The sequence below is a fragment of the Chelon labrosus genome, assembly GCF_963514085.1.
Source record: "Chelon labrosus genome assembly, chromosome: 1".
Classification (NCBI taxonomy): Eukaryota; Metazoa; Chordata; class Actinopteri; order Mugiliformes; family Mugilidae; genus Chelon; species Chelon labrosus.
Window position 1 is genome coordinate 1,131,020 of NC_140337.1, and position 25,184 is coordinate 1,156,203.

The window sequence follows — 25,184 nt, forward strand, 5'->3', positions numbered from 1 at the left end:
TTTCAACATTATTTAAACAACAGGAGAAATGACTTTTTCAGGACTTTTGTTATGGGTGAGATTATGCCATCTGAATTTTACAACTGAATTTTCTGTCAAATTAATTATAATTAGGATACCTTTTTGATCAAGTACAAAACTGTTCAAAATATTTCAGTGCCTGTTCACCGTATTAGTCAGTGAAAACAGAAATAGTTCCGACACATTCATCTCCTACTGGCTACTTTGGTATAGATTTTTTAGGTTTTTTCCTTTTACCAGAAATGTGAAACATGTAACCGTGTTCACAGAGCATAGTAGTTAGTTTAAGAGTTACTATGCTACAAAGCTGTGTAGAGCTGTGTAATGGGAGGAACCAGGGGTTTAGTGTAAGATTTTGGCAAACAAACAAAGTATTATATTTTATTTTCATTTGTGTAAATAGGTTTTCTTCATCATCTTTCAGGACTTGTTTGAAATCCACTGATGTTTTGAGTCATTTTTAAGCAGAACTTCTCAAGGGTGCAAAGACCTTCAATACTGTAGCTACTGTATATATAACTGTAAATATTCTTATCTGTAAAGTATGTATACATTTGTGTAAATGTAATACAGTCTCCATCTTTTACACTTTTGCCAAGAAATATGTTTATTTGAACATATTCTTCCTTTAAAATGTTTGGTTTGGCTCAATATAACAAATTATTATTGTATAAATTACATTACATCTTACAGAATGTCAATGTGATAGATTTTTCTTAGATAACCTTGAATTAATCGTTATCACCAAAGAATAACTGGACAAAAAGAAAAAGTGTCTATATGAGTTCCATCCCCAATCTGATTTAATCTCCTGGTTTCGTAAAATGAAACCCTGTCCCATGTTCTTTTCTCTTTTGAATATTTGATCTTATCCTTGTTCATTGATATTTATTTCTGTTTAATTCCATTATCTCTGAAATCATTCCACGACACTTTCTTCTCGTTTTTCCCTATGCTCATTAGTTTGATCTAAAGTTGCAGCTTCTGTTTAACATGGCCTTTATGTCACACATCTCTCTGCCAGGTGAACGGATTGCGAGTGGCCCTTCCTCACTCCCCATCTCCACTTATTTCTCTAAGTCTTGTTGGTCAGTTCGTCACCCTGCACACAACCTTTGGCCTGCAGGTGCGTTGGGATGGAAACCATTATGCTCAGATTACTGTTCCTAGGTAAGTATCGAAGTTTGTTCAGCGTTTTCTTACATTTTTTCTTCCTCTCTATCTGTCTCTCTATCATTCTTTTTTTTTGAAACATTGAGTTGTGTTTTTGTTTGTCTGCTTTTAATTCAAATGAACTACAATCCATCTTCCTAAGACATGCTGATCTGTTAATCCTGCATTGTCCTACAGCTCCTACAGCGACCAGATGTGTGGTCTCTGTGGTGACTATGATGGGAAACCAGGAAATGATTTCACTAAACCAGATGGAAATCTGACAGAACAGGTCAATGACTTTGGGAACAGCTGGCAGACAGAAGAGGATGAGGATGACTCGTGAGTTGATACATATTGATCTTTGTTCTGTAATGTGAAAATGTACAGGTGTACTTGAAACATCCTTTGATAATTGTGACTAAGATGCACCCTTGATGGTTTTTCTGGCTGATTTACTGTTACCTGTTATACTGTACATAAACCATTCAAGGTATGTATGGAGACACAAATGCATGCCTTACAGTTATGTCTTCAATTACCTATCGTATCTACTACATATCTAAATCTTGCTGACATTCTAATTTTTGATGATGAATTAAAATGAATTGACTGCTCATATAAGAAATTAAATGCAAACTTGTTTTGTGTTTGTGCTGATCAGGTGTACCCCAGGTACAACGCCTGACACGGACTGTGATCCCGCCCTTGAGGTTGAGGTGGTTAAACCAGACAAATGTGGCAAAATTACAGATCTCAGTGGACCCATGAGGTGAGAGCAGAGAACTGTTTTCTCCCCCTAATTACTGACTTACTCAGCGTCTTATTGTTTGGACACCTGGACCCTAATGTTTCTGTGTTGTTTTTGTCTATATTTAAATGTAAGACATTTCCCACAGTGCAGTAGAAGCAGTTAGAATGACCCACACTGAATACAATACAACCAACATGTATCATAAACTTAATTTAGATGCCCCGACCAAATCCCATTTAACATGATGCAGTCTGACAGTTATAAATGGGTTGGTAGAAATCCCCTCAGGCTGTCCCCCAGGTTTTGACCAGGCCTCACTAATGAATATGAAATCAAGGTTAAGGGATGTGGTCATGAAGGAAGAAACATTTATTTGACATAGACTGAGAGTTCAATAGAGCGAGAGTCAGTTGGTAAACGTTTGATGGGATTTTTTAAAAGCATCCTTAGTTTTCGTTTTTCCGAGCAGATGTAGAAGTTTTACATTGATTTTTGTCTCTATGCTTTTCAGTATAATGGTCAATCTCTTCTCTTTTCCAGAGAGTGTTTGGCTGTGGTAGATCCCACTCCGTTCTTCCAAAGCTGTGTGTATGACATGTGTCGGTTCAATGGCCAGCAGCACGTACTGTGTGACCAACTCCAGGCCTACACTACTGCATGCCAAAATGCTGGAGCCACAGTCCACGAGTGGAGAACTCCAGAGTTCTGTCGTAAGTCCATTCCTTCATCCAGACAGGCTCATTTGTTGTCATTGTGGGAGGACTAGTTGTAGCAGCTTTGTTACCTTGAGGTCACTTGTCATTCAAAATGTATTTCTTTGTGTACAGTGTACATTTTGTAATGTCGAAATATTTGATTAAAATTCAAGAAATAAGAAGAATTTTCCTGAAAATGACATTGATCATAAAGTAAACTTTGGCAAAGCCTCCTCCCAGCACTGCACCAAGCCTATTTGCAACCGAATCCAGGCTACGTTAGTCAAAATGACTTTTACTTTGACTGTTACTTTTACTGTTACTGTTACCCAAGTGGTGTTGTACCAGAAATAACTGCAACATTCACCATCATCCCACCCACAAACTAATCTTGTATCGCTCTTCTACTAAGCTTTCTTTGATTCTTCCTAACACCTCTCTTTAATGAATTCATCCCTTAATCTTTTTCCACTTTTGTCCACCATTGCCCCTCTCCCCATCTGTCTTCCCTCTGTTCATCCATGCAGCCCTGACCTGTCCTCCCAACAGCTCCTACTCCCTGTGTGGGAGTCCATGTCCCGAGACATGTCGGGGTGTGGCTGGACTGCCTGGCTGTGAGGACGTCTGTGTGGAAGGTTGTGAGTGTGACTCAGGCTTTATCCTCAGCAATGACAAATGTGTGCCACTGAAAGACTGTGGCTGTGTGGACACCACTGGAGCCTATCACCCTGTAAGTGAGAACAGCCTCCTGAATCATTTTCAAATCATTGAAAGCACAGCTCGTGCTCTCTTTGCCAGGTTTAGGTCTGAATCTAAAATAAAGCTGTTCTGCATTTATGGACATTTTTGGAGATATTACACAACATGACCAAGATGAGGAGAGTGAATAAAAAAACTGACAAACATCTGTTGAACAGAATGACATTACCTAAAGCTAGTGCCTACTTATCCTCGATCCTGTCCCATCAAACTTCACATTACAGTCTAAGTTTGAGCGAGCATTTCAGCCATTGATTCATGTCTACAATGATGTTTTTAACATCATGGCTGATAAAATCAGAACAGGGTACACATGGATGAAGAAATCAGCTGCAGGACAGATTTGTAAAATGCCTATAAAGGTTATTTCTGCTGTTTTCTGTTATTTCAGCAGTACTTGCTGGATAGTTGTATTGTATTGTATATAACTTGTATTGTGTGTATGCTTGTCAGATGGATGAAGACTGGTACTTGGAGGGTTGTCAGCAGAAGTGTGTGTGTCGTAGTGGAGGTTTAATCCAGTGTCACAACACTAGCTGTAATCCAACTACTGAGAGCTGCCAGCTACAGAATGGAGAATATGAATGCCACCCTGTGGGTATGTAAATTACACAAACATACAAACACAAATAATACACTAATTATCTGGCAAGTTTTGAATGAATTAATGCTACTACACAATAAACAATGAACATATAATTGAATTACCAAATGGATAAAGCTCAGAACTTCTACAGAACTGCAAAAGCACATATCGTTAATTTCTAAATGCTAATAATGGAGAAATATCTCTCTTTCCGTGGACACATTTTCTGCAACATTTGGATCAACTGGAGGCCTAATAGAGAATAATTTGAACATCCCAAAAAGCTTTCTTACACACATATAAAACCCTACCATACATCAGTATGACATGCTGTTTTATGTGACAGTGAGACACCTTCAGACACACATCTGAAATACTCCAATCACTGTATTTTTGCACTTAAACCAGAATGTATTTCTGTGGAAATGCTGATTTCTGTTTTAGTTTAACAAGGTCCTGTTTCCACGGAAACTGCAGACTTTAATATAACCAGACTAGAAAAAAAGGTAGAGGGGTTAGTGCTTTTTGTCTCCTCCCACTGGCACCTGCACTCATTTACTTTCCAGCAAGGCCCATGTATTACTTTTTATTACAGTATATACTTGCAAATATGCAGTATTCATATTGTATATTGTTTGTGCATAGTAAGAGGCTTCTTAAATACTAATGCACATGTGCATGCTTTACATACTCCTTGACCAGGTACAGCTAAACCGACAACTCCTGGACCAGGTACATCTAAACCAATAACTATTGCACCAACTACAACTAAATCAACAACTCCTGGATCATCAACACCTAAACCAACAACTCTTGCACCAACAACTCCTGGACCAGGTACATCTAAACCAACAACTCCTGGACCGGGTACATCTAAACCAACAACTCCTGGACCGGGTACATCTAAACCAACAACTCCTGGACCGGGTACATCTAAACCAACAACTCCTGGACCAGGTACATCTAAACCAACAACTCTTGCACCAACAACTCCTGGACCAGGTACATCTAAATAAAACAACTGTTGCACCAACTACACCTAAACCAACAACTCCTTTGTCTGCTATTTACTCTTCCATAATTTTCTGAATTATCTCTACAGGACCATGTCCTTCTAATGCAGTTTATATAGACTGTGGTCCAGCCTGTATCCCGACTTGTATGGAACCCCACACAAACTGTTCTGGCTCCTGTATTAGTGGCTGCTTCTGCAAACCTGGGTTTGTTTTCAAGGGACGAAAGTGTGTGCCTCTGGAGCAATGTGGCTGTCTGGATGACCAGAATAACTATTATGAGGTTAGTATTACCGCATGCAGAAATTCCTGTTTAGTACATAGGTATTACAAGACAATAAAGAATAAATAGCTTGAATGACATATTGTGCACACTGTTGCTCATTTGTTCAACCTGCAGCCTGGAGAGATTGTATCTGGAGAAGGCTGCACTAAACTGTGTCGCTGTGAAGGCAACTACACATTTGAATGTGTCGATAAGTCCTGTGACCCCACTGAAGAGTGTCGAGAGGTAGATGGTGTTGCAGCATGTTATCCCAAAGGTAATAATGTTTGATCACTTGTCAAAGAATTTGTAAAAGTACTTATACTAGCAGCTCAGAACAATCTAGTTTGGACAAAGATGGTACTGTAAGATTTTGAAATTGTTCTCAGATACGTGAAATTCTCACCAGTTATTTTTCTTTTGTCTTTGTATCTTGCTATTCTTTGTAATTTTCTTATGTTTTCTCCTTTGAATTATTTGTGAAGTAGGTAACGGGTAGGGGAATTGGTTCTGAGACTAGAAAAACATTTGTACCAAATAACAGCTAATATACAGTTTCTTGTTTCATGTGCCCTTAGGTTCATCTACGTGTGTAGCAACTGGTGATCCTCACTACACCTCCTTTGACAAACGACGCTACAACTTCATGGGCAACTGCAGCTATTTGATGTCTAAACCCTGCAATGAAACAAGTCTTCCATATTTTGAAGTCCATGTCGACAATGAAAATCGGTATAACAAACCCAGGGTCTCTTATGTGAAAGCAGTACATGTATATGTGAGCATGGTGAAGATCTCCATTCTCAAAGGTGGCACTGTGCAGGTAAGAAATAAGGGGAGGAACTGCAACACACTCATATAATTGGCAAGAACACTATACAGTCTATGTCCTCAGTAATCACTCATCACTCATGTTATTTGCACTGTACAGGTGAATGGGACCAACGTCAACCTACCACTGACTCCAGTTCCTGGTGTATCTTTGTTCAAGTCAGGAAAGCATTACACTGTGTCCATGGAATTTGGTGTAACAGTTCGTTATGATGGAAAGCACTTCATGGATATCAAAGTAATCAAAGAGTAAGTCAAGACCAAACACAACCTGTCACCTCAATTGTCCTCACACCCACCCCATAGAAACTCCTTTTTGGTGAAGGTTTTGTCAAAATACTACACTGAGAATTAGTGCTTTGTAAGAATAACAGCAAGTCGCACACTCTTGGACATGGTGGTGTGGCAGAGAATAGTAAAATGTAGCTCAGGCTCTGGTGTTGTTCTCACTTCTGCAAAACTATTTCTCATTTTCTTGTAATGTGCAGCTATCAGAACATACTGTGTGGACTGTGTGGAGACTATGATGGAAACGCTAAAGATGACTTCCGTAAACCAGATGGAACCTTGACTAGCAATGTTAATGAGTTTGGGCACAGCTGGAACACTGATCCAGAGTGAGTATTGCATGTATACTGTACAAGAATGAAGAAACCTTTTGGAAAAAAAAACAACACACATTAAAAGATTATTAGCACTATTTATGTTTCAAATTTAAACTCATTGTGAATATAGGCTGGAAGAATGTTGTCATAGATGGGTAAATTGCAGAAGACAAATTCCCAAAAACAAAGACCACACCATTTTTTTTTTCAAAGTTTTTATATGTATATGTATATGTATTTTCAAGAAGATTTTAAATAAGGATAGTTACCAGGGACACTAACTTAGTAACACAAAGCTTCTTTGAATGAATGTTTGTCTTGACAGGTGTAATAAGAAACCCAACACCACCAACCCTCAGTGTGATGAAGATGACAAGGAACTGTATGAGAGCTCTGGATACTGTGGCATCCTTCTGGATAAAAATGGTCCTTTTGCTGTGTGCCACCGCAAAGTCAACCCCAATGTACATATATGCACATTCACGCAAACACACACACACTCACACAAAATATGCTCCTGGATAAAATTTTGTAAAAATTTCCTTGTAGCTAGACAAGTTAGATATGGGTAAAGAACCTCAATAGGTGGTTTGGAGATAAGAGGAATGAGTAACATAAAAGAGGGCAAAAAGAGGGAGAGGATGCATATTAACTCAACAAATTAACTGTACGTCTGCAGAGATACTTCAAGGACTGCGTCTTTGACTTATGTGAGATGGATGGAGCCAAGCCCATTCTGTGTGAAGCCATTGAAGCCTATGTCAATGAATGCCAGGACCGTGGGGTCAACGTTGGATCATGGAGGAATGAAACCTTCTGCCGTGAGTGTTGGGTGAATGAATGAATGGAGAAATAATACCACGAGAACAGTGGGGTGGAAAAGACAGAAGCAGAAAAAGAGGTGGCTCTCAAGATCATGCCTTTTGGCATGACAAAGTCCAGTGGTGCAGCACACAGAGTTGTGCAGAGGTGTCCATGTGTAATACACCGTATTCCCTCATACACCAGAGTAGTCCTAATGTCCAGTCCTTTTCTAATTAGCCTCAGATCAGAGGTAGGTCTGTATTTCTAATTCCTTCTCTTTCATAACTATAACAATAGTCTGTCATATTTAGTTTAGTACACAGCCTGTAATAATGATTAATGACTTGTGCTGTTAATACAAACTCAAACCTTTTTGTAACAGTTTCAAACTGAAAAACCTTCTAGCATGTATGTAGACCATAACCCCTCATTTCTTAAACTTGCTGTTTTTGTGAAACATCTGCCAGCAACAACAGCCATCAGGGATTAAAGAATGAGAGTTTTTTTGTTCTCCTCACCATCAAGCAGTGCTTCTTCAAGGAGGCATTGTTGGATAGGATACTGGATTAAATAGGTTTATGCATTCAGGTAGGAGTGGATAACTGCAGAGTTCAATGGAACCACAGCATCTTACTTTCTTGAATGTAACTAATCCATCTATCTAATATATTCGTTAATTCCCTAAGCATCTCCACTTGAATTATGTGCCAAGCAACCTTTAATGTTAGGAAGACTCCTAAATGGTAAGATAAGGTAAGGTACGTGCTTCTATCTGAGCCATTTCACTAATTTTAACCTCTTGTCCTCCCTCTAGCCCTAAAATGCCCCCCCAACAGCCACTATGAGTCCTGTGCAAACCCCTGTCAAGAGACCTGTTCTGGAAAACCTCCATCCTGTGGTGGGCCCTGCTCTGAGGCCTGTGTGTGTGACCCTAACTATGTCCTAAGTGCTGGCAACTGCATCAAGAACACTTCTTGTGGCTGCAAACACACAAACGGGCAATATTATGAGGTACAGTCAAATGGGTCTAACAGCCAGCTGGAAATGATCCAACTTGCACACTCTCTTACTTTAGACGTTAGATATGGATAAGGGAAAACTGTGCTTGTGTGTCCTCTACACATTTTGCAGGGCGTTTTGAAATCCTTATAATATAAATTTGCACAGGGAAAACACTGTGCCCAGCATGCCACTTAACTGAACTGACAGTTGTGCTTTGTGTGTCTCAGCCTGGAGAGGAGTTTTATGTGGAGGACTGTAAGCTGAAATGTAGGTGTGATGCTCCCTCTGTCACGTGTGTGGCCTCTGACTGCCCCCCACTGCACGAGTGTAAACTCCTGGAAGGAGACCTGGGCTGCTATCCCACTGGTAGGTTTACATCAAAGGCAGTACAAGTCGAGTGGCAACTGAACTGGATATGAATTCTACACACATAGCAGCATACCTCTCATTAGTACACATTTGTCAAATATGTTGCATTGTCTGATTCAAAATAAATGAATGCACAATCAAAATAATAATCACTTTAACATATGGTGACACCATTTCAATTTTTTCTTCATGAAATACACTGATCAGCCACAACATTAAAACCACCGACAAGATAAGTAAATAACATTGACCATCTTGTGACAATAGAATGTTCTGCTGGGAAATGTTCAGATGTTGTGTGGGTGTGCCACCTAGACCAGACCAGGCACCCCCAGCTCATAGCAATGACACTCCTTGATGGCAGCAGCCATCCCCAGCAGGATGCAGCCTGACACAGACACACACACAAGTGCATTAGGAACAACTCAAAAAACATGAAGAACAGCACAAGGTGTAGAGCTGGCCTCCAAATTCACTAGATCCCAATCTGATCAAGTATCAGTGAAAGTCAAAAGCAGCAGAGAACTGCACTGTTATAATGTAATTGTCTTTCTGAGAGACCAGCTGTGTTGTAGTCGCATGTTGTTGTGTTGTTCAAGCTGCTTGTTCCTGTTTCTCAGGCTCTGAAGACTGCGTAGTCTCAGGAGATCCTCACTACAACACTTTTGACAACAAGTACTATACCTTCATGGGAACTTGTACCTACACACTGGCCAGAACCTGCAGGAATAACACAGGTATGAACAGGTTTATTTATTTCTATGTCATCTTCATTGCACCTGTATTGATTTTGCTTAACCTATATTTAGCTTCATTCACGTGAATCAATCTTTCGCTCAACCTGATACTAGTTTACAGGTCGTACAATACATTTCTTTGGGTTCACGGTGTCTGTCACCAAAATCTGCATTTGTCCACACCTTCGGCAGAAGGACAACTTGGTAGAGCTCAAGATATGCAGAAAAATTTAGGATGAACAATATTTAAATAAAAGTTGTATTCTACCAATACCAGACAACATTCATTTTTAATATATGTGCAAATATTAAGGACTTTGAATGGTGCTCCCTGTGCAGGTCCTTGGTTCTCTGTAGAGGGGAAGAATGAGGAGAGAGGAGTGTCAGGTGTGTCCTACCTAAAAAAACTCTATGTCACAGTGGATGGGATCACAGTGACGATGTTGAAGAGCAGGAAAACACTGGTCAGTATGGGTAACATTTACTCTAGTACACAATGTATTCCTTGTCTATAAATGTACACTGTAAAAGATAATCAGTTGTTCTTACAGAAACTGGAAGTTATGCTTGCCAAAATAATTCTATAAACTAATTCAGTAAAACTGTAAACAATTAACAACTGATTAAAATCTTGTATTATCATGCCAGTTAAGCAGAAGATGTCCATGAACATTGTTTTGTGGACTATATTAGGTCCTAAAAGGCATCTTTTCACCTTTCACTCTTCAAACAAATTTCAACATTATTTAAACAACAAGAGAAATGACTTTTTCAGGACTTTTGTTATGGGTGAGATTATGCCATCTGAATTTTACAACTGAATTTTCTGTCAAATTAATTATAATTAGGATACCTTTTTGATCAAGTACAAAACTGCAAAACTGTTCAAAATATTTCAGTGCCTGTTCACCGTATTAGTCAGTGAAAACAGAAATAGTTTCGACACATTCATCTCCAACTGGCTACTTTGGTATAGGTTTTTTATTTTTTTTCCTTTTACCAGAAATGTGAAACATGTAACTGTGTTCACAGAGCATAGTAGTTAGTTTAAGAGTTACTATGCTACAAAGCTGTGTAGAGCTGTGTAATGCGAGGAACCAGGGGTTTAGTGTAAGATTTTGGCAAATAAACAAAGTATTATATTTTATTTTCATTTGTGTAAATAGGTTTTCTTCATCATCTTTCAGGACTTGTGTGAAATCCACTGATGTTTTGAGTCATTTTTAAGCAGAACTTCTCAAGGGTGCAAAGACCTTCAATACTGTAGCTACTGTATATATAATTGTAAATATTCTTTTCTGTAAAGTACGTATGCATTTGTAAAATGTAATACAGTCTCCATCTTTCTGTATTCTACCTGGCCAACAACATAGTAATTTGTTAAAGTAGCCCTAATTTTTAAACTTTTGCCAAGAAATATGTTTATTTGAACATATTCTTCCTTTAAAATGTTTAGTTTGGCTCAATATTTAACAAATTATTACTGTATAAATTACATTACATCTTACAGAATGTCAATGTGATAGATTTTTCTTAGATAAACTTGAATTAATCGTTATCACCAAAGAATAACTGGACAAAAAGAAAAAGTGTCTATATGAGTGCCATCCCTAATCTGATTTAATCTCCTCGTTTCGTAAAATGAATCCCTGTCCCATGTTCTTGGTTCTTTCTTCTCGTTTTTTCCCTGTGCTCATTAGTTTGATCTAAAGTTTCAGTGTGTCAGCATAAGCCTGGAAGGCTGACAAGAGACTGTTATTATGTAGTTTGTGTCACATAATGAACACTGACTATCTATCTATCTCTATCTATCTGACTAGATGAAGCCTACCTGTAGCTACGTAAAAGTACAGCTGATTTTCAACATTACTACTGCAGCTTCTGTTTAACTTGGCCTTTATGTCACACATCTCTCTGCCAGGTGAACGGATTGCGAGTGGCCCTTCCTCACTCCCCATCTCCCCTTATTTCTCTAAGTCTTGTTGGTCAGTTCGTCACCCTGCACACAACCTTTGGCCTGCAGGTGCGTTGGGATGGAAACCATTATGCTCAGATTACTGTTCCTAGGTAAGTATCGAAGTTTGTTCAGCGTTTTCTTACATTTTTCTTCCTCTCAATCTGTCTCTCTATCATCCTTTATTTTGAAACATTGAGTTGTGTTTTTGTTTGTCTGCTTTTAATTCAAATGAACTACAATCCATCTTCCTAAGACATGCTGATCTGTTAATCCTGCATTGTCCTACAGCTCCTACAGCGACCAGATGTGTGGTCTCTGTGGTGACTATGATGGGAAACCAGGAAATGATTTCACTAAACCAGATGGAAATCTGACAGAACAGGTCAATGACTTTGGGAACAGCTGGCAGACAGAAGAGGATGAGGATGACTCGTGAGTTGATACATATTGATCTTTGTTCTGTAATGTGAAAATGTACAGGTGTACTTGAAACATCCTTTGATAATTGTGACTAAGATGCACCCTTGATGGTTTTTCTGGCTGATTTACTGTTACCTGTTATACTGTACATAAACCATTCAAGGTATGTATGGAGACACAAATGCATGCCTTACAGTTATGTCTTCAATTACCTATCGTATCTACTACATATCTAAATCTTGCTGACATTCTAATTTTTGATGATGAATTAAAATGAATTGACTGCTCATATAAGAAATTAAATGCAAACTTGTTTTATGTTTGTGCTGATCAGGTGTACCCCAGGTACAACGCCTGACACGGACTGTGATCCCGCCCTTGAGGTTGAGGTGGTTAAACCAGACAAATGTGGCAAAATTACAGATCTCAGTGGACCCATGAGGTGAGAGCAGAGAACTGTTTTCTCCCCCTAATTACTGACTTACTCAGCGTCTTATTGTTTGGACACCTGGACCCTAATGTTTCTGCGTTGTTTTTGTCTATATTTAAATGTAAGACATTTCCCACAGAGCAGTAGAAGCAGTTAGAATGACCCACATTAAATGGAATACAATACAACCAACATGTATCATAAACTTAATTTAGATGCCCCGACCAAATCCCATTTAACATGATGCAGTCTGACAGTTATAAATGGGTTGGTAGAAATCCCCTCAGGCTGTCCCCCAGGTTTTGACCAGGCCTCACTAATGAATATGAAATCAAGGTTAAGGGATGTGGTCATGAAGGAAGAAACATGTATTTGACATAGACTGAGAGTTCAATAGAGCGAGAGTCAGTTGGTAAACGTTTCCTCTGATTTTTTAAAAGCATCCTTAGTTTTCATTTTTCCTAGCAGATGTAGAAGTTTTACATTGATTGTTCTCTCTATGCTTTTCAGTATAATGGTCAATCTCTTCTCTTTTCCAGAGAGTGTTTGGCTGTGGTAGATCCCACTCCGTTCTTCCAAAGCTGTGTGTATGACATGTGTCAGTTCAATGGCCAGCAGCACGTACTGTGTGACCAACTCCAGGCCTACACTACTGCATGCCAAAATGCTGGAGCCACAGTCCACGAGTGGAGAACTCCAGAGTTCTGTCGTAAGTCCATTCCTTCATCCTGACAGGCTCATTTGTTGTCTTTGTGGGAGGACTAGTTGTTAGAAAAGCAGCTTTGTTACCATGACGTCACTGGTTTGATCCCCTTTATATCCACAGTTGAGGTACCTTGAGCAACAACCTAAAATTTCCAAACTGCTCCCTCAGGTGCCTTGCATCACTGCCAATAGTCCTTGTATGTGTATATACAACACAGATAAAGCTGATTTGATTTAAAGTGTGGATTACTCTTGACTATAATATACTTGTTTTAGGCATTCAAAATGTATTCCTTTTAAGTGCAAGTGAAGGTGTGCATTTTATAATGTCGAAATATTTGATAAAAATTCAAGGAAGAAAAATTTGCTTGAAAATGACATTGATCATAAAGTAAACTTTGGCAAGGCCTCCTCCTCCTCCCAGCATTGAACCAAGCTTATTTGGATCTTAACCCGCAATCCAGGCTACATTAGACAAAATGACTTTTACTTTGACTGATACTTCTTCTTAACACCTCTCTTTAATGAATTCATCCCTTAATCTTTTTCCACTTTTGTCCACCATTGCCCCTCTCCCTATCTGTCTTCCCTCTGTTCATCCATGCAGCCCTGACCTGTCCTCCCAACAGCTCCTACTCCCTGTGTGGGAGTCCATGTCCCGAGACATGTCGGGGTGTGGCTGGACTGCCTGGCTGTGAGGACGTCTGTGTGGAAGGTTGTGAGTGTGACTCAGGCTTTATCCTCAGCAATGACAAATGTGTGCCACTGAAAGACTGTGGCTGTGTGGACACCACTGGAGCCTATCACCCTGTAAGTGAGAACAGCCTCCTGAATCATTTTCAAATCACTGAAACTACAGCTCGTGCTCTCTTTGCCAGGTTTAGGTCTGAATCTAAAATAAAGCTGTTCTGCATTTATGGACATTTTTGGAGATATTACACAACATGACCAAGATGAGGAGAGTGAATAAAAAAACTGACAAACATCTGTTGAACAGAATGACATTACCTAAAGCTAGTGCCTACTTATCCTCCATCCTGTCCCATCAAACTTCACACTACAGTCTAAGTTTGAGCGAGCATTTCAGCCATTGATTCATGTCTACAATGATGTTTTTAACATCATGGCTGATAAAATCAGAACAGGGTACACATGGATGAAGAAATCAGCAAGCCATAGGCTGCAGGACAGATTTGTAAAATGCCTATAAAGGTTATTTCTGCTGTTTTCTGTTATTCCTGCAGTACTTGCTGGATAGTTGTATTGTATTGTATATAACTTGTATTGTGTGTATGCTTGTCAGATGGATGAAGACTGGTACTTGGAGGGTTGTCAGCAGAAGTGTGTGTGTCGTAGTGGAGGTTTAATCCAGTGTCACAACACCAGCTGTAATCCAACTACTGAGAGCTGCCAGCTACAGAATGGAGAATATGAATGCCACCCTGTGGGTATGTAAATTACACAAACATACAAACACAAATAATACACTAACAGAGAATAATTTGAACATCCCAAAAAGCTCTCGTACACAGATAACGAGAATAAAAGCCTACCATACATCAGTATGACATGCTCTTTTATGTGACAGAGACACTTTCAGACACACATCTGAAATACTCCAATCATTGCATTGTTTCAGTTAAACCAGTAGGTATTTTTGTAGAAATACTGATTTTTGTTTTAGTTTAACAAGGTCCTGTTTCCATGGAAACTGCCTACTTTAATATAACCAGACTAGAAAAAAGAAGGTAGAGGTGATAGAGCTTTTTGTTCGTCCTCCCTCTGGCACTTGCACTTATTTGCTTTCCAGCAAGGCCTTTGTATTAATTTTTCTTACTTTTTATAACAGTATATACTTGCATATATGCAGTATATACAATTCATAGTGTAAATTCTTTGTGTATAGTTAGAGGCCTCCTAAATACTAATGCACATTGGCATGCTTTACATACTCCTTGACCAGGTACATCTAAACCAACAACTCCTGGAGCATCTACACCTACACAAACAACACCTGGAACAACACCTAAGCCACCAAGTATGACCTTATTATCATTCATTCATGGATCATTCATTCTTTAATTTTGTCTGCTATTTACTCTTCCATACTTTTCTGAATTATCTCTACAGGACCATGTCCTGCCAATGCAGTTTATATAGACTGTGGTCCAGCCTGTATCCCGACTTGTATGGAACCCCACACAAACTGTTCTGGCTCCTGTATTAGTGGCTGCTTCTGCAAACCTGGGTTTGTTTTCAAGGGACGAAAGTGTGTGCCTCTGGAGCAATGTGGCTGTCTGGATGACCAGAATAACTACTATGAGGTTAGTATTACCGCATGCAGAAATGCCTGTTTAGCACACAGATATTAAGAAGAAGACAATAAGAAATAAATAGCTTGAATGATATATTGTGCACACTGTTGCTCATTTGTTCAACTTTCCTACAGCCTGGAGAGATTGTATCTGGAGACGGCTGCACTAAGCTGTGTCGCTGTGAAGGCAACTACACATTTGAATGTGTCGATAAGTCCTGTGACCCCACTGAAGAGTGTCAAGAGGTAGATGGTGTTGCAGCATGTTATCCCAAAGGTAATAATGTTTGATCACTTGTCAAAGAATTTGTAAAAGTACTTATACTAGCAGCTCAGAACAATCTAGTTTGGACAAAGATGGTACTGTAAGATTTTGAAATTGTTCTCAGATAAGTGAAAATTCTCACCAGTTAGTTTGACATAAAATTGGTACGTACCTCAAATAGTTTTGTTTTTGTGTTTTTCTTTTATCTTTGTATCTTAGTATTCATTGAATTTTTCGTCCTTCGGATTATTCTTGAAGTGGGTTAGGGGTAGGGCAATTGGTTCTGAGACTAGACAAACATTTGTACCAAATAACAGCTAATATACAGTTTCTTGTTTCATGTGCCCTTAGGTTCATCTACGTGTGTAGCAACTGGTGATCCTCACTACACCTCCTTTGACAAACGACGCTACAACTTCATGGGCAACTGCAGCTATTTGATGTCTAAACCCTGCAATGAAACAAGTCTTCCATATTTTGAAGTCCATGTCGACAATGAAAATCGGTATAACAAACCCAGGGTCTCTTATGTGAAAGCAGTACATGTATATGTGAGCATGGTGAAGATCTCCATTCTCAAAGGTGGCACTGTGCAGGTAAGAAATAAGGGGAGGAACTGCAACACACTCATATAATTGGCAAGAACACTATACAGTCTATGTCCTCAGTAATCACTCATCACTCATGTTATTTGCACTGTACAGGTGAATGGGACCAACGTCAACCTACCGCTGACTCCGGTTCCTGGTGTATCTTTGTTCAAGTCAGGAAAGCATTACACTGTGTCCATGGAATTTGGTGTAACAGTTCGCTATGATGGAAAGCACTTCATGGATATCAAAGTAATCAAAGAGTAAGTCAAGACCAAATACAACCTGTCACCTCAATTGTCCTCACCCTCACCCCATAGAAACTCCTTTTTGGTGAAGGTTTTGTCAAAATACTACACTGAGAAATAGTGCTTTGTAAGAATAACAGCAAGTCGCACACTCTTGGACATGGTGGTGTGGCAGAGAATAGTAAAATGTAGCTCAGGCTCTGGTGTTGTTCTCACTTCTGCAAAACTGTTTCTCATTTTCTTGTAATGTGCAGCTATCAGAACATACTGTGTGGACTGTGTGGAGACTATGATGGAAACGCTAAAGATGACTTCCGTAAACCAGATGGAACCTTGACTAGCAATGTTAATGAGTTTGGGCACAGCTGGAACACTGATCCAGAGTGAGTATTGCATGTATACTGTACAAGAATGAAGAAACCTTTTGGAAAAAAACAACATACATTCAAAGATTTTTATCACTATTTATGTTTCAAATTTAAACTCATTGTGAATATAGGCAAGAAGAATGTTGTCATAGATGGGTAAATTGCAGAAGACAAATTCCCAGAAAACAAAGAAACACAATTCTTCGTTCAATGTTTATACATATTGTTATTTACCTATATGTATTTTAAACAATATTTTAAATAAGGATAGTTACCAGGGGCACTAACTTAGTAACACAAAACTTCTTTGAATGAATGTTTGTCTTGACAGGTGTAATAAGAAACCCAACACCACCAACCCTCAGTGTGATGAAGATGACAAGGAACTGTATGAGAGCTCTGGATACTGTGGCATCCTTCTGGATAAAAATGGTCCTTTTGCTGTGTGCCACCGCAAAGTCAACCCCAATGTACATATATGCACATTCACGCAAACACACACACACTCACACAAAATATGCTCCTGGATAAAATTTTGTAAAAATTTCCTTGTAGCTAGACAAGTTAGATATGGGTAAAGAACCTCAATAGGTGGTTTGGAGATAAGATAAGAGGAATGAGTAACATAAAAGAGGGCAAAAAGAGGGAGAGGATGCATATTAACTCAACAAATTAACTGTACGTCTGCAGAGATACTTCAAGGACTGCATCTTTGACTTATGTGAGATGGATGGAGCCAAGCCCGTCCTGTGTGAAGCCATTGAAGCCTATGTCAATGAATGCCAGGACCGTGGGGTCAACGTTGGATCATGGAGGAATGAAACCTTCTGCCGTGAGTGTTGGGTGAATGAATGAATGGAGAAATAATACCACGAGAACAGTGGGGTGGAAAAGACAGAAGCAGAAAAAGAGGTGGCTCTCAAGATCATGTCTTTTGGCATGACAAAGTCCAGTGGTGCAGCACACAGAGTTGTGCAGAGGTGTCCATGTGTAATACACCGTATTCCCTCATAACTATAACAATAGTCTGTCATATTTAGTTTAGTACACAGCCTGTAATAATGATTAATGACTTGTGCTGTTAATACAAACTCAAACCTTTTTGTAACAGTTTCAAACTGAAAAACCTTCTAGCATGTATGTAGACCATAACCCCTCATTTCTTAAACTTGCTGTTTTTGTGAAACATCTGCCAGCAAGAACAGCCATCAGGGATTAAAGAATGAGAGTATTTTTGTTCTCCTCACCATCAAGCAGTGCTTCTTCAAGGAGGCATTGTTGGATAGGATACTGGATTAAATAGGTTTATGCATTCAGGTAGGAGTGGATAACTGCAGAGTTCAATGGAACCACAGCATCTTACTTTCTTGAATGTAACTAATCCATCTATCTAATATATTCGTTAATTCCCTAAGCATCTCCACTTGAATTATGTGCCAAGCAACCTTTAATGTTAGGAAGACTCCTAAATGGTAAGATAAGGTAAGGTACGTGCTTCTATCTGAGCCATTTCACTAATTTTAACCTCTTGTCCTCCCTCTAGCCCTAAAATGCCCCCCCAACAGCCACTATGAGTCCTGTGCAAACCCCTGTCAAGAGACGTGTTCTGGAAAACCTCCATCCTGTGGTGGACCCTGCTCTGAGGCCTGTGTGTGTGACCCTAACTATGTCCTAAGCGCTGGCAACTGCATCAAGAACACTTCTTGTGGCTGCAAACACACAAACGGGCAATATTATGAGGTACAGTCAAATGGGTCTAACAGCCAGCTGGAAATGATCCAACTTGCACACTCTCTTACTTTAGACGTTAGATATGGATAAGGGAAAACTGTGCTTGTGTGTCCTCTACACATTTTGCAGGGCGTTTTGAAATCCTTGTAATGTAAATTTGCACAGGGAAAACACTGTGCCCAGCATGCCACTTAACTGAACTGACAGTTGTGCTTTGTGTGTCTCAGCCTGGAGAGGAGTTTTATGTGGAGGACTGTAAGCTGAAATGTAGGTGTGATGCTCCCTCTGTCACGTGTGTGGCCTCTGACTGCCCCCCACTGCACGAGTGTAAACTCCTGGAAGGAGACCTGGGCTGCTATCCCACTGGTAGGTTTACATCAAAGGCAGTACAAGTTGAGTGGCAACTGAACTGGATATGAATTCTACACACATAGCAGCATACCTCTCATTAGTACACATTTGTCAAATATGTTGTATTGTCTGATTCAAAATAAATGAATGCACAATCAAAATAATAATCACTTTAACATATGGTGACACCATTTCATTTTTTTCTTCATGAAATACACTGATCAGCCACAACATTAAAACCACTGACAGGAGAAGTAAATAACATTGACCATCTTGTGACAATAGAATGATCTGCTAGTAAATGTTCAGACATTGCATTTGTGTGGGTGTTACTTGTATCACCTCGACCAGACCAGGCACCCCCACCCCATAGCAATGACACTCCTTGATGGCAGCAGCCATCCCCAGCAGGATGCAGCCTGACACAGACACAAAAAACATGAAGAACAGCACGAGGTGTTGAGCTGGACTCCAAATTCACTAGATCCCAAACTGATCAAGTATCAGTGAAAGTCAAAAGCAGCAGAGAACTGCACTGTTATAAAGTAATTGTCTTTCTGAGAGACCAGCTGTGTAGTAGTCGCATGTTGTTGTGTTGTTCAAGCTGCTTGTTCCTGTTTCTCAGGCTCTGAAGACTGCGTAGTCTCAGGAGATCCTCACTACAACACTTTTGACAACAAGTACTATACCTTCATGGGAACTTGTACCTACACACTGGCCAGAACCTGCAGGAATAACACAGGTATGAACAGGTTTATTTATTTCTATGTCATCTTCATTGCACCTGTATTGATTTTGCTTAACCTATATTTAGCTTCATTCACGTGAGTCAGTCTATTGCTCAACCTGATACCAGTTTACAGGTCGTACCATACATTTCTTTGGGTTCACGGTGTCTGTCACCAAAATCTGCATTTGTCCACACCTTTAGCAGTGGGACAACTCAGTAGAGCTCAAGATATGTAGAATGTTTTAAGATGAACAATATTTAAATAAATGTTGTATTCTACCAATACCAGCCAACGTTCATTTTTAATATATGTGCACAATATTAAGGACTTTGAATGGTGCTCCCTGTGCAGGTCCTTGGTTCTCTGTAGAGGGGAAGAATGAGGAGAGAGGAGTGTCAGGTGTGTCCTACCTAAGAAAACTCTATGTCACAGTGGATGGGATCACAGTGACGATGTTGAAGAGCAGGAAAACACTGGTCAGTATGGGTAACATTTACTCTGGTACACAATGTATTCCTTGTCTATAAATGTACACTGTAAAAGATAATCAGTTGTTCTTACAGAAACTGGAAGTTATGCTGCTGTGCAGCGTTCACAGAGCACAGTAGTTAGTTTAAGAGTTACTATGCTACAAAACTGTGTAATGGGAGGAACCAGGGGTTTAGTGTAAATTTTTGGCAAACAAATTACTATATTTTATTTTCATTTGTGTAAATAGGTTTTCTTCATCATCTTTCAGGACTTGTGTGAAATGCACTGATGTTTTGAGTCATTTTAAAGCAGAACTTCTCAAGGGTGCAAAGACCTTCAATACTGTAGCTACTGTATATATAATTGTAAATATTCTTTTCTGTAAAGTACGTATGTATTTGAAAAATGTAATACAGTCTCCATCTTTCTGTATTCTACCTGGCCAACAACATAGTAATTTGTTAAAGTAGCCCTAATTTTTAAACTTTTGCCAAGAAATATGTTTATTTGAACATATTCTTCCTTTAAAATGTTTAGTTTGGCTCAATATTTAACAAATTATTACTGTATAAATTACATTACATCTTACAGAATATGACAAGAAAATAACTGGACAAAAAGAAAAAGTGCATATATCAGTGCCATCCCTAATCTGATTTAATCTCTTGGTTTCGTAAAATGAAACCCTGTCCCATGTTCTTTTCTCCTTTGAATATTTGATCTTATCCTTGTTCATTGATATTTATTACTGTTTAATTCCATTATCTCTGAAATCATTCCACAACACTTTCTTCTCGTTTTTCCCTGTGCTCATTAGTTTGATCTAAAGTTTCAGTGTGTCAGCATAAGCCTGGAAGGCTGACAAGAGACTGTTATTATGTAGTTTGTGTCACATAATGAACACTGACTATCTATCTATCTCTATCTATCTGACTAGATGAAGCCTACCTGTAGCTACGTAAAAGTACAGCTGATTTTCAACATTACTACTGCAGCTTCTGTTTAACTTGGCCTTTATGTCACACATCTCTCTGCCAGGTGAACGGATTGCGAGTGGCCCTTCCTCACTCCCCATCTCCCCTTATTTCTCTAAGTCTTGTTGGTCAGTTCGTCACCCTGCACACAACCTTTGGCCTGCAGGTGCGTTGGGATGGAAACCATTATGCTCAGATTACCGTTCCTAGGTAAGTATCGAAGTTTGTTCAGCGTTTTCTTACATTTTTTCTTCCTCTCTATCTATCTCTCTATCATTCTTTTTTTTTTTGAAACATTGAGTTGTGTTTTTAATTCAAATGAACTACAATCCATCTTCCTAAGACATGCTGATCTGTTAATCCTGCATTGTCCTACAGCTCCTACAGCGACCAGATGTGTGGTCTCTGTGGTGACTATGATGGGAAACCAGGAAATGATTTCACTAAACCAGATGGAAATCTGACAGAACAGGTCAATGACTTTGGGAACAGCTGGCAGACAGAAGAGGATGAGGATGACTCGTGAGTTGATACATATTGATCTTTGTTCTGTAATGTGAAAATGTACAGGTGTACTTGAAACATCCTTTGATAATTGTGACTAAGATGCACCCTTGATGGTTTTTCTGGCTGATTTACTGTTACCTGTTATACTGTACATAAACCATTCAAGGTATGTATGGTGACACAAATGCATGCCTTACAGTTATGTCTTCAATTACCTATCGTATCTACTACATATCTAAATCTTGCTGACATTCTAATTTTTGATGATGAATTAAAATGAATTGACTGCTCATATAAGAAATTAAATGCAAACTTGTTTTATGTTTGTGCTGATCAGGTGTACCCCAGGTACAACGCCTGACACGGACTGTGATCCCGCCCTTGAGGTTGAGGTGGTTAAACCAGACAAATGTGGCAAAATTACAGATCTCAGTGGACCCATGAGGTGAGAGCAGAGAACTGCTTTCTCCCTCTAATTACTGACTTACTCAGCGTCTTATTGTTTGGGCACCTGGACCCTAATGTTTCTGCGTTGTTTTTGTCTATATTTAAATGTAAGACATTTCCCACAGAGCAGTAGAAGCAGTTAGAATGACCCACATTAAATGGAATACAATACAACCAACATGTATCATAAACTTAATTTAGATGCCCCGACCAAATCCCATTTAACATGATGCAGTCTGACAGTTATAAATGGGTTGGTAGAAATCCACTCAGGCTGTCCCCCAGGTTTTGACCAGGCCTCACTAATGAATATGAAATCAAGGTTAAGGGATGTGGTCATGAAGGAAGAAACATGTATTTGACATAGACTGAGAGTTCAATAGAGCGAGAGTCAGTTGGTAAACGTTTCCTCTGATTTTTTAAAAGCATCCTTAGTTTTCATTTTTCCTAGCAGATGTAGAAGTTTTACATTGATTGTTCTCTCTATGCTTTTCAGTATAATGGTCAATCTCTTCTCTTTTCCAGAGAGTGTTTGGCTGTGGTAGATCCCACTCCGTTCTTCCAAAGCTGTGTGTATGACATGTGTCAGTTCAATGGCCAGCAGCACCTACTGTGTGACCAACTCCAGGCCTACACTACTGCATGCCAAAATGCTGGAGCCACAGTCCACGAGTGGAGAACTCCAGAGTTCTGTCGTAAGTCCATTCCTTCATCCAGACAGGTTCATTTGTTGTCATTGTGGGAGGACTAGTTGTAGCAGCTTTGTTACCATGAGGTCACTGGTTTGATCCCCTTTATATCCACAGTTGAGGTACCTTGAGCAACAACCTAAAATTTCCAAACTGCTCCCCCAGGTGCCTTGCATCACTGCCAATAGTCCTTGTATGTGTATATACATCACAGATGAAGCTGATTTGATTTAAAGTGTGGATTACTCTTGACTATAATACACTTGTTTTAGTCATTCAAAATGTATTCCTTTTAAGTGCAAGTGAAGGTGTGCATTTTATAATGTCGAAATATTTGATAAAAATTCAAGGAAGAAAAATTTGCTTGAAAACAACATTGATCATGAAGTAACGTTTGGCAAGGCCTCCTCCTCCTCCCAGCATTGCACCAAGCTTATTTGGAACTAAACCCGCAATCCAGGCTACATTAGACAAAATGACTTTTACTTTGACTGTTACTTTTACTTTTACTGTTACGCAAGTGGTGTTGTACCAGAAATAACTGCAACATTCACCATCATCCCACCCACAAACTACGTAATCTTGTATCGATCTTCTACTAAGCTTTCTTTGATTCTTCCTAACACCTCTCTTTAATGAATTCATCCCTTAATCTTTTTCCACTTTTGTCCACCATTGCCCCTCTCCCCATCTGTCTTCCTTCTGTTCATCCATGCAGCCCTGACCTGTCCTCCCAACAGCTCCTACTCCCTGTGTGGGAGTCCATGTCCCGAGACATGTCGGGGTGTGGCTGGACTGCCTGGCTGTGAGGACGTCTGTGTGGAAGGTTGTGAGTGTAACCCAGGCTTTATCCTCAGCAATGACAAATGTGTGCCACTGAAAGACTGTGGCTGTGTGGACACCACTGGAGCCTATCACCCTGTAAGTGAGAACAGCCTCTTGAATAATTTTCAAATCACTGGAACCACAGCTCGTGCTCTCTTTGCCAGGTTTAGGTCTGAATCTAAAATAAAGCTGTTCTCCATTTATGGACATTTTTGGAGATATTACACAACATGACCAAGATGAGGAGAGTGAATAAAAAAACTGACAAACATCTGTTGAACAGAATGACATTACCTAAAGCTAGTGCCTACTTATCCTCCATCCTGTCCCATCAAACTTCACATTACAGTCCAAGTTTGAGCGAGCATTTCAGCCATTGATTCATGTCTGCGGTGATGTTTTTAACATCATGGCTGATAAATATATAAATCAAAAAATTATTATTTATTTTATCAAAAAATGGGAAAATCATTCTTTCAGCTTGCATGGAACTTCAAATTGAATATTAACAGGACATGGACATTTCAAGAGAATAATGAACCAAAGTACATTCATGAAAGAAGAAATTAATGATTTTAAAATCGTTGTATCATAACTTGTATTATGTGTATACTTGTCAGATGGATGAAGACTGGTACTTGGAGGGTTGTCAGCAGAAGTGTGTGTGTCGTAGTGGAGGTTTAATCCAGTGTCACAACACTAGCTGTAATCCAACTACTGAGAGCTGCCAGCTACAGAATGGAGAATATGAATGCCACCCTGTGGGTATGTTAATTACACAAACATACAAACACAAATAATACACTAATTATCTGGCATGTTTTGAATGAATTAATACTATTATACAATAAACAATGAACATGAACAATGAACTATTTTCTGCAACAATATTATTGAGAAAAAGCGAGCATTTTTACAACAACTTGGGCGTGTCACCATTTTTGTTTTATCTGTTTATGTTTTTCCCAGGCTGAAAAACAAGTAGAGAGCAAGACCACCAGTGTGGGCGGAAAAAGACTCTAATTGAAACAATTGCCTGTTAAACAGCATAGAAAGGGTTAAAAACCAAACTGTTTTGATTGACGCTGAAGGTGGCTTCCTGTCGTTCAAAGTAGCCAATCGGATGAGATCTCTATGCCTGCGTCAGAAACTTTGTTGTATATATACAACTATTGTTAAAGAAGTGTTTTTTTTATTGTGCTAAGTTGCAGTCAGGAGCTGTCTTTCATATTGCTGATCAGTGAGTAAGCAGGACTTGTCATGAATTTATTTTGTTGCAGAAAGCTATCAGAAAAAGCCTGCAAACCCCTCTGCTAATTTGTTGAATGTAAACATTTGTAGATGTATGTTAATTGTGCTCTTTAATCTTAACACAACAGCAGCTTGAAGACCCCTTTTATTACAAAGGCATTTTCCAGTAATACAATTAAAATGGTGAAAAATCTGAATAGTCAAGGCCATACTGAATATTACATGAAGGGAAGTTTAACCTAATCATAGAAGTAGAGAGGGTGTCTCTCTCTAATATGGTGCTATGAGGTCTCAAGATATGCGGGAGCTTGGTCATT

General features: G+C 39.3%; 1 protein-coding gene across 1 annotated transcript in view; it reads left to right on the top strand.

Moving 5' to 3' along the window:
* Positions 1-25,184, top strand: part of zanl (zonadhesin, like) — a gene marked incomplete at both ends in the record, with an annotated part of 74,819 nt that overhangs the window by 36,859 nt on the left and 12,776 nt on the right. The window contains 38 exons of the mRNA XM_084542016.1: positions 1,046-1,191; positions 1,372-1,515; positions 1,838-1,945; positions 2,468-2,637; positions 3,150-3,352; positions 5,381-5,522; positions 5,824-6,068; positions 6,177-6,325; positions 6,565-6,693; positions 7,007-7,145; positions 7,361-7,502; positions 8,300-8,496; positions 8,715-8,853; positions 9,477-9,593; positions 9,933-10,057; positions 11,515-11,660; positions 11,839-11,982; positions 12,305-12,412; positions 12,940-13,109; positions 13,713-13,915; positions 14,409-14,553; positions 15,224-15,429; positions 15,555-15,696; positions 16,036-16,280; positions 16,389-16,537; positions 16,777-16,905; positions 17,222-17,360; positions 17,581-17,722; positions 18,434-18,630; positions 18,849-18,987; positions 19,598-19,714; positions 20,055-20,179; positions 21,213-21,358; positions 21,527-21,670; positions 21,993-22,100; positions 22,628-22,797; positions 23,510-23,712; positions 24,237-24,381. Coding sequence (XP_084398142.1) covers positions 1,046-1,191; positions 1,372-1,515; positions 1,838-1,945; positions 2,468-2,637; positions 3,150-3,352; positions 5,381-5,522; positions 5,824-6,068; positions 6,177-6,325; positions 6,565-6,693; positions 7,007-7,145; positions 7,361-7,502; positions 8,300-8,496; positions 8,715-8,853; positions 9,477-9,593; positions 9,933-10,057; positions 11,515-11,660; positions 11,839-11,982; positions 12,305-12,412; positions 12,940-13,109; positions 13,713-13,915; positions 14,409-14,553; positions 15,224-15,429; positions 15,555-15,696; positions 16,036-16,280; positions 16,389-16,537; positions 16,777-16,905; positions 17,222-17,360; positions 17,581-17,722; positions 18,434-18,630; positions 18,849-18,987; positions 19,598-19,714; positions 20,055-20,179; positions 21,213-21,358; positions 21,527-21,670; positions 21,993-22,100; positions 22,628-22,797; positions 23,510-23,712; positions 24,237-24,381 — 5,857 coding nt within the window. The remainder of the gene's footprint in view (positions 1-1,045; positions 1,192-1,371; positions 1,516-1,837; positions 1,946-2,467; positions 2,638-3,149; positions 3,353-5,380; positions 5,523-5,823; positions 6,069-6,176; positions 6,326-6,564; positions 6,694-7,006; positions 7,146-7,360; positions 7,503-8,299; positions 8,497-8,714; positions 8,854-9,476; positions 9,594-9,932; positions 10,058-11,514; positions 11,661-11,838; positions 11,983-12,304; positions 12,413-12,939; positions 13,110-13,712; positions 13,916-14,408; positions 14,554-15,223; positions 15,430-15,554; positions 15,697-16,035; positions 16,281-16,388; positions 16,538-16,776; positions 16,906-17,221; positions 17,361-17,580; positions 17,723-18,433; positions 18,631-18,848; positions 18,988-19,597; positions 19,715-20,054; positions 20,180-21,212; positions 21,359-21,526; positions 21,671-21,992; positions 22,101-22,627; positions 22,798-23,509; positions 23,713-24,236; positions 24,382-25,184) is intronic.